At 35.3% G+C, this 15,785-nt stretch overlaps 2 protein-coding genes across 2 annotated transcripts; one reads left to right on the top strand and one right to left on the bottom strand.

Annotated features, from left to right (window-relative positions):
- Positions 1-10,782: 10,782 nt before the first annotated feature.
- Positions 10,783-11,699, top strand: LOC137839097 (protein MAIN-LIKE 1-like). The gene is made up of 3 exons (XM_068648227.1): positions 10,783-11,193; positions 11,287-11,568; positions 11,646-11,699. Exons 1-3 carry the CDS (start codon positions 10,783-10,785, stop codon positions 11,697-11,699), a joined length of 747 nt encoding a protein of 248 aa, XP_068504328.1.
- A 481-nt stretch (positions 11,700-12,180) lies between these two features.
- On the bottom strand, positions 12,181-12,718 carry LOC137839096 (uncharacterized). The gene is made up of 2 exons (XM_068648225.1): positions 12,476-12,718; positions 12,181-12,390 (listed from the first exon to the last, which is right to left on the bottom strand). The coding sequence occupies exons 1-2, from the start codon at positions 12,716-12,718 to the stop codon at positions 12,181-12,183; spliced, it is 453 nt and encodes a 150-aa protein (XP_068504326.1).
- Between the last annotated feature and the right edge of the window lie 3,067 nt (positions 12,719-15,785).

Below are 15,785 nucleotides of genomic sequence, written 5' to 3'. Positions count from 1 at the left end.
CCAATAGTTCTGGTGGGAAAGAAAGATGGATCTTGGCGGTTATGCATGCATTATAGGAAGTTAAATAAGGGTACAGTGAAAAACAAGTTTCCTATTCCCTTAGTTGGTGACTTGTTAGATGAACTTAAAGGCTCCACAATCTTTTCAAAAATTGACTTGAGTGCAGGGTACAATCAAGTCAGAATGGACACTGTAGATATATGGAAAACAACATTCAGAATACATTTAGGGCATTATGAATACTTGGTGATGCTCTTCGGCCTCACTAATGCACCTGCTACTTTTCAAGGCCTCATGAACACAATATTTCAACAGTTTTTGTGGAAATTTTTATTGGTTTTCTTCGATGACATCCTCATTTACAGTAGGAATTTGACGGAACATCTACAACAACTGCGACAAGTCCTAGAAACCTTTGACTCAATTATTTATTTGCTAAAAGATCTAAGTGTTATTTTACAGTGGTTAACGTGGAATACTTAGGACATATCATATATGGGAAAGGTGTTTCTACTGATCCTAATAAAATTGTAGCCATTGTCAACTGACCTTTACCTCAGACCCTAAAGCGGTTGAGGGGTTTTTTGGGGCTAGCCAGTTATTATAAGAAATTTGTTAAAGGCTATGGAGTGATAATTAAACCGTTAACTGATATGTCAAGGAGAGATCATTTTACATGGACTGATACAGTTGCACAATCTTTTGACAAGCTGAAAACATTAATGAGTAGCACACAGTTTTGGCACTCCCAAACTTCTCACAAAATTTTGTTATTGAGGTGGATGCTCCTGGTTACGGAATTGGGGCAGTTTTAATGCAGGAAAATCATCCCAATGCTTATATTAGCAAAGCTTTTAATAAGCAACAACAGTCTTATTCAACTTATGAAAAGGAATTGTTGGGAATAGTCTTTGCTGTACAGAGATGGAGGCATTACCTATTAAATAAGCATTTTAGTATAAAACAAATCATTACAGCCTAAAATACATCTTGGACCAGAGGTGGACAACTGATTTTCAGCAAAAGTGGTTAGTGAAATTGATGGAATTTGACTTCTCAATAGAGTACAAAAAAAGGCCAAGACAATGTGGTAGTCGATGCCCTTTCTAGACTAGATAATGTGGAATGCAAAAGCCTTATTACTCTTCATTTAGAGTCACATATGCTAACTAGAATAAAATAATCTTGGACTGTTGATTCAAATTTATAGAAATTGATTACAGAAGTGCAGAAAAATGTAATTGCGCACAAACATTATCATGGCAACATGATGAATTGAAGAGAAAGGGGGGATTAGTGGTAGGAAAAAACTCCCTATTGAGGAAAGAAATTCTGCAGTGGTTGCATGCTTCAGTTAGTGGGGGACATTCATGAGTGAATGCAACTATAAAGAGAGTTAAAGAAGTGGTTTACTGGAAAGGGTTGAATGGAGATATAAAACATTTTATACAGCGCTGCATAATATGCCAACAAAATAAAAGTGATACAGCTGCGAGTCTAGGCTTATTATAGCCCTTGCCCATTCCTGAAAATATTTGGCAACATATTACTATGGATTTCATTGAAGGATTGCCTAGTTCCTATGGCAAATAGGTGATTTTTGTGGTTGTGGACAGTCTGAGCAAGGCTTCTCACTTCATGGCTTTATCTCACCTTACTCAGCAAAGGAAGTAGCTCAATCTTTTTTAGACAATGTGTTTAAATTCCCTGGGTTCCCAGATACTATAACTAGTGACAAGGATTCCATATTTGTGAGCCAATTTTGGCAAGAACTAATGGTTGTGCAAGGGGTTAAGATCCTGCTGTCTACAAGTTACCATCCACAAACTGATGGACAAACGGAAGTAAGTGAATCTTTGTCTTAGGACTTACTTGAGGTGTATGTGTGCTATAGGAGAAAGAGCCCGAAGCCAAAGTGCTTGTGAAATGGAAACATGACCTTCCAGAAGATGCTACATGGTAGTTTTACTATGACTTCAAAAGAAAATACCCTTCATTTCATTATTGAGGACAATAATGTATTCATGGGAGGGGTATTGTTACATTTAAAGTGAGTTTTAGAGTTAGGTGAGCGGTGCGGTGACCCATAGCTTCCACCACTTTAATGCCTATTGTAATCGAAGAATTTTAACAAGCAATAATACACACATTCCCTTACCTCTATTTTCTTCCTTGTTCTATATTTTGTTTTTTCTTCTCTGTTCGAAAATCCCAATTGGGTTTCCTTCCTTCAGCCTTTATCTTCGGTGCCCTTGGAAAAGGAACTCTAGACCCCGTTTTTCTTCTATCAGCGAGGAGGCCAAACCTACTCTCGTTTGTTCTTATCTGTCAGGTAGGTTTTTTGGTTTGTTTTGGCTTGATTTTTTTTTTCTATTTCCTAATTCGTTACTTGATTTGTTTTTTCTCTTTGATTTGGAATTCATCAACTGAGCTGATTCGTTAAAATTCTGCAATGGATTTTTAACAGGAAGCAAATCGCTGCACAAATTACAACAAACATTAGAGAAGGTGATAAAAATTCAATGATTTGAATTGGAATACAAGTTGATTCGTTGGCGGATATCAATAAGAATTGTTCAAGCTCTGTCTAATTGATTGAAACATTTCATGGATCACTTAGTAAGCATTATTTTCAATTTTTTATGAATAGTGTCTAGAAATGGTTAAATAGCCAAAATAGCTGGTAAAAAACAGTGCAAAATTTTGAAAACTAATTTAATAAATGATAAGAATGAATTTGTGGCGCAGATGGATATTTTCCTCCTTGGAATTTCTAGAGTAGAATTTAATTTTCTTGCTTAAATGTATAGTAGGATTTTGGCTTGTATTTTTATCTTGAGTAGATTATGGTTAGGGTTAGGTTTCTAAAACCTACTTAAAGTACAATTTGACGTAATTATAGCCCACATTAAACCCTAGATCGATCATTAGACCTAATTAGGTCACATGGTGCACACCTCACTCATGCTTGTCTTGTGACTTGTTTTAGGTGCCGAATTCAAACATTTTGTATTTAAATTTTCCCACCACTTTTTGTAATCCTTGGCCGACCTCCTTCACCTATAAAAAAGATGTTTGGCTCATATTTTAGTAGATCAAATACATGAGTGTTATGCTGCCAAATTGCAAGCCTAAGCACTTTCATGTCTAGCCTATCTAGGATAGACACCTTTTGGTCTCTTCTCTCATTCTCAGAGTGATTTGGCTGAACTAATCCCTCTCCCCACACCTCACGACAACTCCAAGGAATCCAAGGCTCCGATGGAGCTCTCTTTGACACATCACTTCCATTTGCTTATGCCAACTCCAACCTATGTTCAAGAAAACTCCAACTGGATGAAGAGGATGTTATCAAGGAAAGTTAGACAAAACCAAACCTTCATTCAAGAAACCCTAAGCACTCCAAGCTGGGACCACGATGATGTAAGTAAATATGGGTAGCTCGAGTTGGATGACACCTATCATTAATTTTTTGACCAAAGATTCTTTACCTGACAACATAGCATAAGCTAAAAGGGTGTGTAAACAAACATCCTTTTACACTATGTATAACAACAAACTCTTTCAAAGAGGTTTTTCTTCTCCACTGTTGAAATTCTTAAATGACGACTAAGCCAAATACGGGCTCGTTGAATTCCACAGGGCATATAGGGATACATTGGGGAGTCTGATGTATTGTCTCACGTATTTTAAGGATAGGGTGTTATTGGTTAACATTTCTGAAGGATGCCTACACCTTTATTGAAAATGCCAAGAATACCAAAAAACATTACCTCTTGAAGAGTTGTACACGATAACCTCCCCGTGGCCATTTCCAACATAGGGAATTGACATGCTCGGTCCATTCCCCCTTGCGAAAGGGTAGGTAAAATTCTTAATAACAACCATTGATTACTTCATGAAGTGGATATAAGGCAACCCATTAGAAACTATCACAACTCAATAAGTACAAAAATTATTTTGGAAAAGTGTGATGTGTAGACATGGTCTGCCGTATTTCGTCATCACCGATAACGATTGAAAATTTATAAACAAGGGGTTTGACTAGTTCTTTCAACAACTCGACATAAAATACTTAGTTTCATTTGTGGAACACCCTTAAACTAATGAATAGGCTAACACGACCAATAAGTTCATCTTGAAAGAAGTCAAGAAGAAACTTTGGGAAGTTAAAGATCTTTGAGCTAGAGAGATACCCAATATATTGTGGGGTTATCATTATCTACAGGGGAAACACATTTTTGACTAACATATAAGGCATATGCCATAATCCCTATTTGTTGAATCAAGTGTGTTCAAGCTTTAAAGAATCCAAATCCTTTGAGGTTGATGGAAGGCTGGATGTGCATGCTGTTGCTGAGGTGTTTTAGAATAGGATATGGGGTAGATTGTCTGTTTAAATCCACTCTTGATTGAATCCAAAGCTTAAGTATTCTTAAATCTTTTGAATTGAAAGTGTTTTTCAAACTAAGTGAAAAACAACCTCTTGTTTTCTCGAAACAGCCGATTGTTTTATACTTAGGTGTTTTGAGAAAGGTTGAAAATTGTTTTTGATGGTTGACTTGTAGTCAAACCCAAACAACCGATTGATTCGCACATTCAACCGATTGTTTGTTTTCAAACCATAACAAAAAACTGTTTTGTGCTTTGACTAAGCTTTAAATGATTTTATAACTGAATGCACTCCTATTTTAAATGCTTTGACCAGTCTTTGAAAGCAATAAATAGTTTGCTAAGCTTTTGTAACAAACAACAACTGAGATTTAATCATAGAAAAACAGATTTGAGTTTTTCACTGATTTTGTTTTTCAAGAGTTGAAAGATTGCTTTGAGATTGCTTTGATAAAGAGAGAGTGGAATAGGATTTTCATTCAGATCATTCTGTAACAAGTGTAATCCTTCTGTACTTTGTGTAAACTCTGGTGTGATAGGCCAAGAAGTGTTGTGTGCTTTTGAGGTTGTCAAGATCAACATTCTTGGTGGTGTATGTGCTGAGCCAAAGGAAGTGTGTGTCTTGAGGGGATCAAGGTCACTTCTTTGGTGGTGTTTGTAAGTAATCTAGGTTTGATTGCTTAGTGGATTCCCCCAGTGGTTTCTGGGAAGAATGGATGTAGCTCTTGGTTTAAGAGTGAACCAGTATAAACTGTGTGTGCAATCTCTTTATCCCTTAAACTCTTTAATTTCAGTTTGTATATTTTAACAGGTATAAACAACCGATTGTTTCTGCGAAACAACCGATTGTTTTTCTGGTGTTGTGCTAAATTGCTTTGTGTTTTTGGCAAACTGAGTTCTGAATCAGGTTTTCTCAAAGGAATTTCATGCTAAACTAAAAAGTTTGTGAAAAACCTCTTTAAACCATTCAACCCCCCTCTAGTTTAAAGCCATACATTCTAACACTATTGAGCTCAGAGAAGCGTTGTGGCAGAGGAAGAATTTTGATGAGAACAATAATGATAACAACCTCAGAGTTGATCTAGACCTCGTGCAAGAAGTATGAGAAAAAGAACGAATAAGAGAAAAAGTTGTAAAAAGTAGGGCATACATGTTTGATGTGAATGCAACAACAAGAATACATGATTCTTTGACATTCTTAGAAGCAACTTGAGTTGGTCATAAATGACACCTTACTTAGAATTGGATCAATGTTCTAACTCAAGAACTCACCAAGACTTAGCACCAACCAAAACTCATATGGAAGTCCATATATTGTCAAATGGAATCAAACAACCAAGATTGAGAACAGAATTGAAATATACAGCTGCTGTACCGAACAGAATCAAAGGAAACAAAGCTGGAAACACAATTTTAATCGGTGCAAATGAAAGGAAACACTAAGCAAAGCTAAACTATCGAATGGAAATTGAAGGAATGAAAGAAGAACACTTATAGAAAGGAGCTTGCTGGATTTTGAGACTTGGAGAAGCCATTCACGCCACTTGGAGCCTTGTTCCAAGATAAGTGATGGAGTGCCGCCACTTGAAGCTCACCATTGCTCACAAGATAAGGCAAAGGAAGAAGAAGACTCAAGACTCACAATTTCTCTCTAAATTTGAGTATAGTCTCTCTACTATAAAATTCCAATAATTTTACAAAGGCAAGCACTTTATTTATAGCCTAAGAGGTGCTGCAAAATAGGTGGGAAAATTCAAATGAAACTCATTTGAAATTCCCACAAAAAACAAGTCACATGGGAGGTGTGACCTTTTTCTACTATGACACCTCCTAAAACTACACCTACCACCCCCTACTAAGTCACATGGACAATGTGACTCTCTCTAATACATTCACACCTATTTATTTAATATCCACACCTCCTACAAGAGTCATTCAAATGATGCTCTTTTATTTAATGTTAGGCCTTGCCCCTCATGGTTTGGACTTGGGCTTCTTGGGCTTGGGTCTTCTTGGGCTTGGGCTTTGGGCTTGGGCCTCATCTTTTGCAAAGACTAATAAGAAGAACTTTAAATGCTTTGGCCCTTGTCCGTTTCTTCTATTGAAGACATCTTTTTGATTCTCATCAATGTTAGAACGACTCTTTCATAAAGGTGATTTGGTGTGATTAAAGATCAGAGAAGCCCGAAAAGACAGACATGAAGGAAAGCTAGCACCCAACTGGAAAGACCCATAACAAGTTGTAAAATCATTACAAAATGGGGCTTACAAGCTTGAAGAATCAAATGAAAAACTCTTGCCAAGAACTTGAAACACGACCCATTTGAAAAAGTATTACAACTGGATTATTGATAAGGATGATGTACACCTTTTCTTTAACTAATTTTTATCCATAAGGAGGGCTTTTCTAAATAAGATTTTAATGGGACACATTCTTGAAATGAAATTTCTTTTGGTATATATTTCAAAGAGTATATTGATACCCAAGATCAAACGATCATTGAAACAATTGTTATACAAGACCAAATGGTCATTGGAATAAAGTTATACATAATCATTGTCCGAAATCAAACAAATATAAAATAATAGTGTTTATCCGATATCAAATGATTATAAGAACAATTGCTATCCAAGACCAAAAGGCCAATGGAAAAATGTTATACATAATTAATGTCTAAGATCAAACAATCATTGGATAACAATGTCTATCAAAGATTAAATGGTCATTGGAACAAAATCATTAATTGAAATCAAACGATCATCGAAACAATTGTTATCCAAGACCAAACAGTCATTGGAAAAAAGTTATCAATGATCGAGATCAAACAATCATCAAAATAACAATGTCTATCCAAGATTAATTGATCATTGGAAGAAAATCGCTAATTGAGATCAAATGATCATCCAAATAATTGTTATCCAAAACTAAACGGTCATTGGACAAAAGTTATCATTGACTGAGATCAAAAGATCATCAAAATAACAATGTCTATCCAAGATCAAACGATCATTAGAACAAAATCACTAACCGAAACCAAACAATCATTGGAATAATAATATTTTTCCAAGATCAAATGATCATTGGAACAAAATCACTAACCAAGATTAAACAACCATAGGAGCAATTGTTGTCAAAGACCAAACGATCTTTGGAAAAAAGTTATCATTGTTCGTGATCTAATAATCATCGGAACAACAATGTTTATCCAATATCAAATGATAAATGGAACAAAATCACTAACCAATATCAAATGGTCATTGAAATAATTGCTAGTTAAGACCAAACATTCATTAGAAAAAAGCTATACATAATCACTATCCGAGATTCAAATGATCATCAGATCAAAGTTATACAAAGTTGTTATTTGAGATCAAACGATCATCAAACTAAAGTTATATGAAATCATTATCCGAGATCGACGACCATCGAATTAAAGCCATACATAATCACTACACATGATCAAACGATCATCTGATCATTGGAACAAAACTATCAAAATCGCTCGAAAATAAGCTACCATCATAATTCAACAAGTCGTTTGAAAATAAATGACCATCTCAAAGTAATCTAATTCACAACAAATAAAATATCATTGGATCAAAATAGTTCGGTTACACTTGCAGAACACTAAAACTCGTTCATCCATCAAATCGGTCTACCTACATATCATTTATGGATTCCAAGCTTGGAGGACTTATGTACTTAATTGCAAGATATATGGAAATATACATAATAATATAAAATTCAATCAAATTTGGTGCAATTCAATCAAATCAAATGCAATTATATAACTTAAATATTTGTATATTAATAATTGATTAAATTATAAATATTTAATAATAAATCATATTTCTTATTTATTTTAAATATCTTTTGAATACCTCAATCCAGACTTAAAAAAACTTATAAATACATATCAATTCTATAGGGAGTCCTTACTCAATTCACATGCTCACTTTTATTTATTTATATTTATATATCCAAAGCACAATGGACCATAATCAATGTATCGAGATTGATAATAAGATATTACATACAAACAACTAAATGCATTTATTCATACCATGAGAAGCCCAAGCATTGGTAGTTTTACTACAAGCCCAACTACTAATGGCCAAGCCTAGGTCCACTTATTTTACAAGTGGATGCACAAATGCAATATCTATATCTCATGCATATTCAATAACTGATACAATTATTTTAAAATATATACAATACAACACTGCATTTGGCTCCTGCTTTTTCTAGGAGCATGTTCAATGCAAATATTGAATTACACATTTTTAATGAAATAAATATTTACTTACTCTAAGGAATTGATCAATTACACAATTCTAGTTCTAATCCACCCAAAAAAAAAAAATGTATTTAATAATATATCAAACAATATCTTGGCAGTTTCTTCCTGCACTCCCACTTTTTTCTTCCTACACCCCCACACTACAAAGACAAAATCACCCTTATTAGTTTTTAAAATTCCAAACATATCCCTAATCTAGAAAAACCCTAGAATGAAGGCAACGGTTGATCTTCTCATTTGCACAGCCATTTTTCTTCCTCTTCCACAACAACATAGCAACACCTCCACAACATTCTCCTTTCAATCTCACACATTCCTTTTTGGTGATTTAGAGTGCTCTTAGCAAAGGTAAGTAAATTTCTTTGTTTTCGGATTTACACATCCGTTTTTTCCATGGATTTATGTTTCCGTAAACATTTTTTTACATTCTGAACTTATGGATCTGGTAAAATCCTGAATTTCTGATTCCGGGAATGTTCCAAATTTTGGGATTTGGTAAGCTTCCGAATTTATGGATCCAGTAAGCTTCCGAATTTATGGATCCAGTATTGTACCAGATTGATGTGTCCAGAATAATGAGTTGTTGTTTCTGTTTGTGTTACTCAAATTAGTAAACAACAATTGTATTGGGTCAAGGTTTTGTAGTGTTTTGCTTGGTATTATATAGTATTCTTCTCTCACTTGAGTGGGCTTGGCTACATTTATGATTAATTTTGTTTGCTAGTTAATTTTATTATTGGTTTCATGTTGAAATAAAGCATTTGATATCAGTTTTATTTCCGTTATCAATTTTGTCATGTTAAATAATCATCAATCATTTGACATTTTTTAAATCAGATTTTGTATCATATTGTACAGTGTAATGAATTTTGTTTATGGTTTAAAATTACTAAACTAAAACAACTAGTAAGCATGTCTCGAATTTTAGTCCAAATATTTATGCAATATCTTCATGAAACCTAACCTTGTTTAAATTAAAGAATATGACTGAATATCATAGTTTTCTCCAAACTAAGTCTTAGTGAATCTTTGGATAATGTGTGCAAACATACTTTTGAAAGTCAGCATCATGCAATTAAAAAAAAAAAATCTATATGGAACTCTACCCTGTATGAAACTAAATGAATATTGGTGACTTTGAATATCATAGCTGGTCAGCATTACATTTGCAATGAAGAATACAATTTAGACCCAAGGGTGCATTCTTCTAGTTGATTAAAATTTCTTAAGAATTTATTCATCATCTAAGAACTTTATTTAAATTGTAATTTGAACAGAAATAGTGAAGACTAGGGGTGGAGGTTCACAATGTGATCGTCTATGTCCCACAACTTCTGTTAGAAGAAGAAGACATGTGAATGAAGATGAAGAACGTGTTGAACATGAAAATGCAAAACATGTTGAACCTGAAGAAGTTGAACCCCAAATGGAGGTGCAGGATGAAGACACACCTGAAGTAGAAGGTGAAGGTTATCCCGGAGGTCCACGGGATGGGACATTGTTGACAGGTTATGAAGCCCATGTGGCCATGCAATTATGGAATGGTGTGGTAAGTAAATATGTTGTAATATGATACTTGTTCCCTATTAATTTGATATGATTTGTGTTGATTAAATTGTATATTTTATATGATTTTGGTTGGTTAAATTAGGATCGAGGAGAGTTAAAATTGGTGTCTCATGGCCGAAAAATGAATAAGATGGGTGCTCCTCATCCTCGGATACTACCTGCAGTGGAGTTGTCAAGTTTAGCTGCACTTGTTGGGGCAAGCTATGACACGATAGACAAAGGACTTTTGTGTGCCTTTGTAGAAAGGTGGCACCCAGAGACAAATTCATTTCATCTGCTTGTAGGTGAGTTGACCATCACATTGGATGATGTGTCGAATTTATTGCACCTCCCACTTATGGGACAATTCTATACGTATCCGAGCTTGGATGCAGCTGCGGCGACCGATTTGCTTGTTGATTCACTTCGTGTAGATCGGGGAGTAGCAGCTGCTGGGACTCGTCATTGTCGGGGTGGACATGTGCGTCTAAGCTAGTTGAGGGAGATGTATGAGGACGGATGTACCAGGAGACAATGGACTATGGTTGCACGGGCATATTTGCTACACCTAGTAGGTTGCACCATCTTTGCACATAAGAGTGCTACGTCGGTTAGTGTATCCTACTTGGGATTATTTGTAGATTTAAGGCACACCGGAGGATACTCGTGGGCAACAGTTGCTTTGACCCACATGTATGAGCAGTTGGGAAATGGTTCCTATGCAAATACTAGACAGTTAGCTGGGTATGTCACGTTATTTTCATCGTGGATATATGAGCACTTTCCGAGTATTGGGCACCGACAGCTTCAGAATGACTATGTTGAGGATCAGCCGCGGTGTATGAAATATGTGGTCGGGAGTAGGTTGTCCACACTTGCCTCAGTTCGGATGCAATTAGATAGCCTTTGTGTAGGTGTTGATCAATGGATGCCCTATGAAGAGCATAGAGCGGTGCGTCCTTTTGAGTAAATTTCATTATTTTCAGGGTACATTCGGTTGAGGGGTTGTAGGCAGATGCATTTGCCTGAACGTGTACTCAAACAGTTTGGATATATACAATGTATCCCTAGTCACCCAACCATCGTTCATCATGGTGATCCATCCACATCTGATATCGACCATCGATGGTTAGATTATAATGCTAACCTCGTACAGGGTGCAGTATTAGCAGCTGATGTTGGAACCTGTGTTCCTGCATATTTGGAGTGGTTTCAGTCTATATCACACCTATATATCATCCAGATGGCTGAGGATGATCAACCTCTAGTGATTACCCATTATGGACGACGTCAGGGCGGGAATGATACTATCTCTGAGCATCCCGCTGTGATAAGAACTTATTACTTGCTTATTTAAATAATACATGCTCAATTGCAATCAGTCTAATTTTTTTATAATTGTAGGGTCTTTGTAGAAGAATAGCATCCACCTTGCAGTTGATTATAGAAGAATGGTAATCTAACCAAGGATTCACCTGCATGGGAAGGGACACAAACAACCTTGATGCTAGCCTGATCAGCCACTGAGGACATGTTTGTGTATGTCCGCAGACGATGACACGGACGATGATGATGATCATCATTTTAGTTGTTGTTATGTTTTGTAATTTCGTGAAGAAAGACTTAATTTACAATTATTTCTGAATTTGATGAATGAACACTTTGGTTATGAAATTAGACAATTTTTCTTTCGCATTTATAATAGTCAGAATGTTAACATATTCATTTATCAATGCAATTACAACTATAAATGTCGTCTAATGGACATAATTTGTGTAAACATTTGCATCCGACTAGTATAATATGAACACCATGTTTTGACAATTGGATAACAATGAGTAGACCATAAAATATTTGTTGGTGGAATCGGGAAACCTTCTTGCAACTGAACCTGTTAAAAATTGTAAGCAATGTCATTAATTATGTTTTTCTATGATAACTAAAATTCATTGTCAACCTGAACAAAATGATTTCCATGAACATGTCCAATACAGATGATGCGGTGATGATTAAAATTTGTTGCAGGTTGGGATCTTAATGGAAAAATAGTCAATGATTGTTTAAGAGATAAACACACAACAATCACATTATATCGATTCGCAATAACGTATCCCATATCTGGTATTGTCATCCACTTATCTGTACTTATCTGCAAACAGAAGAAAATGTAACAAGTTAATCCACTCATAGACCATTTTACAATTAATATCATTATTCATAATGAATACAATTACCATGTGGTCAACTAAAAGTGAATTTTTCAAAAATTCATATCGTTCATCCCCACCAAACAAATCAATATATTCTTGACGCCATTGACAAAGTTCTTTATGCAAGTTCATGCGTACAATAGCCCAGGACTCCTCTTCCATACCCAATAATGCACCAACCGCACGATAGCCACAATGATCGTCAGCCTTAACATCAACAATATCAACAATGTAAGGGTGAATTCCCACCGGAAACTGTTGTAGCATTGGTATTGATTTGGTCAGAGGAGTCTCTCAAATAAATCCCTTGCTACATTTCAAACTAGATGAACTATCATGTTGTGAAAGAATGGCATCAACATGTTCAAAGTAAGAAGGAATTCGCTTCGTTGATCTACCAAATTTACTCTGACGCCCTTTTAGTGCACCTTTTGTTTTGACTTTCTCCCTTGGTGGACATAAAGATGTCTTATCTGGATAGGCAATCTCACGTAATTTGAATTTGATATTAATCTTACCAGCCATGTCAACCTCATTGAACCGATTCATGACAACCCACTCTTTGTTGGATGGACAACTCTACTGAAGTATCATCACTTGAAATATCTAAAAAGCTTAATCGTGTCCAAATGAGATGCACTGACTGCAATGGTATGCTACCCACACCAAAGGAAGCCAATTCACAAGCACAAGGAAGGCCATGAGTAGATCTAATGGTGCACCCACAACGAGATTTATCTAAACCAACATATTCAACTCGATCACTCTCTTCTGCAATATATTGCAAGGCATATTTCGATACGAAGCCAACCAATTTCTTATATCTTGTTACATTGAAGACATGACTCACTACATGCAAACTCTTTTCAAATGAAGATTTAATTGCATTATGTTGCAAGATGATCATCTTATTAATGGAATCCCAATAAAAGCATAAGTCCCTCATTGACGTCTCAAGGATCCTCTTTAAAGTCCAATGTGCAGCCTCAACCCTGTTACTTGTCGTGTTGCCTAAGTGCATGACTTTATCCGTCCAAGCCTTAACAAACTTTTCTTTATGTGGATTTAACCAAGTACTAATCACATATTCAGTAAATATAGGCCATGGTGAACAAACAACATTAAATGCCTCAACACGATGTTCATAGGACTCTACATTTTCACAATCAATAATTGCTCCCCAAGATTCCATCACTTGATCCCATGCCTCTTTTGGATGAACAATCATTTTACATTTTTTTAACATTTTTATCAATGTGAAAACGACATAACAAATTAGCAGCTTTGGGAAGCACAAAATTTATTGCATTCATTAGAGCAATATCTCTATCACTAACCACAACCTTCGAGTATGAATCAAATCTCAAAAACAAACCTTTCAGCTTCTCAAGGACCCATACAAAGTTATGATGACGTTCTAATGCGAGTAACATAAATGCATCACTGAAGGTCAATCCCGTTGAGGTTACACCAACAACTTCAAACAAGGGCATCCTACACCTATTAGTTTTATATGTACTGTCCATCATCAATACAATGTTAAAGGCATTCAATAGCTTCACTGAATCAGGGTGTGTCCAAAATAAATCTTGCACAACATTTGTCCCTTCTTCAAACCTAGACCAATGGACATACATATCACACTCAAGTAACATCATCAATTGTTGCATTTTAGTTCTATCACCTCATACTGATTTTTTGTAGATATATCGTGCATTATAAACTTGCTTTATTGTACTCACATTTTTCTCATTATGCTCTTTCATTGTCAGCAAAATATTTCAAGGCTTCACCGAACTGTTTGTCATGTCTATAAGCATTGACTTCTCACTACATATGAACCTACCAGCATATGGATGACCAACCAATGTATTTGTCAACTCATGATTATGACCCACAAATTAATTTCAATATCCATCATTCACCACTCTTTACTGAATACCCTCGTAATATGAAAGGACAACCGCATTTCCTAGTTCCACTCTCAGTAACCTGTAAATCCTTCTTATATCGTCTGTATTGACCTCCTCTCTCACAACCTAATAATACAAATGTTTTCCTTCCTCGTTGGCCAGTTGAAGTATCCGATCTCAATATCACAATACAAAAACCAAAGTGAAATGCAACTTTTCTAACCCACTTTAGGAGCTCATCCCGAGTAGGAAATACCTACAAAAGTTATCATAACAAATTATTTACTAATTAACAAAGAACTTAAACATACTTTACAAACTTAACTTTACCTCATCTGTAGTAAACACATCTGTACATTCATGTCCCTTCGATTTAGATAATGACTTCTCAATATCATCATCATCCCACACATCCACACCATCATATAATTCTTGTTCAAATTTTTCACTATTGTTCATGCTTCTACAAATAAAAAAAATGAAACAAAATTATTGCATTCCAGATCCATGAATCCATAAGTCAAAAAAATCATTATGGATCCAACAATCCATAATTCAAAAAGATCATTCAGGATTCTGGAATCCATAACACAAAAAAACAATTCCGGATTCATAAATCCATAATGCAAGTGATGTATTCTGGATTCAGGAATCCATAACACAAAACAATTCCAGATCCACCAATCCATAATGTAATTTAGGCTTCCGGATTCAGCAATCCAAAAAACAACAATATTTTACCTTCCGGAACACCCCCTCATCCAGAACACATAATTTAATTAATTCTGGATTCATGAATCCAAAATATATTACCGAATCCCGATATCCGGTAATCTCGAAATCTCCATAACCACTGTGCTCCTTAAAAAAAACTTAACTCTTACCTCTATAACCCAAACAACATTTCGGCAACGTTGCGTACTCCTCCAGCTTGCTCTCAACAATTACGAAGAATCTCCACAACAGTTGATACCCAAGGATAAAGATGATCAGTGACTATGGAAATGCAGAACGGTGCCCTTTTCAAATTATATGTCAAGGTTAATGTTAGAATATTTAAAATTGTCGGGGTGCAGGAAGAAAAACGTGAGGGTGCAGGAAGAAGAAGCCCAATATCTTTTATGATTTTTTTTGTTATAACTATAAAGGAGATCAAATAGAAGATGCCCAGTTATTGTGACCTGAAACATAGAAGAAAAGTTTAACTAATTAGAATTAATCACTCCAATCTAAACTTTAATTTGTACACCTTCTAATTTTATATTTTACTAATATTATTCTAATAATTACTTAGGTTAGTTCATTTAACTAAATTCTATGTATTTCTATATTTGAAAATTTCTAACTTTAATTCTAAAAAATCACGAATAATTTAAATCTTACAAATTTTCTGTATGATTCTATTTAAACCCATCCCATTT

Source organism: Phaseolus vulgaris, chromosome 3 (assembly GCF_000499845.2).
Source record: "Phaseolus vulgaris cultivar G19833 chromosome 3, P. vulgaris v2.0, whole genome shotgun sequence".
Lineage (NCBI taxonomy): Eukaryota > Viridiplantae > Streptophyta > Magnoliopsida > Fabales > Fabaceae > Phaseolus > Phaseolus vulgaris.
The sequence above is the reverse complement of the archived record's forward strand: the minus strand, read 5'-3'. Positions and strand labels throughout refer to the sequence as shown.

Coding starts and splice junctions, on each gene's coding strand:
- LOC137839096 (XM_068648225.1), bottom strand. CDS start 12,718: ATGCTACAACAGTTTCCGGTGGGAATTCACCCTTACATTGTTGATATT. Junction 12,391..12,475: donor CACTTTTAGTTGACCACATG/GTAATTGTATTC, acceptor TTCTGTTTGCAG/ATAAGTACAGATAAGTGGAT.
- LOC137839097 (XM_068648227.1), top strand. CDS start 10,783: ATGGTTGCACGGGCATATTTGCTACACCTAGTAGGTTGCACCATCTTT. Junction 11,194..11,286: donor CCTATGAAGAGCATAGAGCG/GTGCGTCCTTTT, acceptor GTACTCAAACAG/TTTGGATATATACAATGTAT. Junction 11,569..11,645: donor CTATCTCTGAGCATCCCGCT/GTGATAAGAACT, acceptor TTATAATTGTAG/GGTCTTTGTAGAAGAATAGC.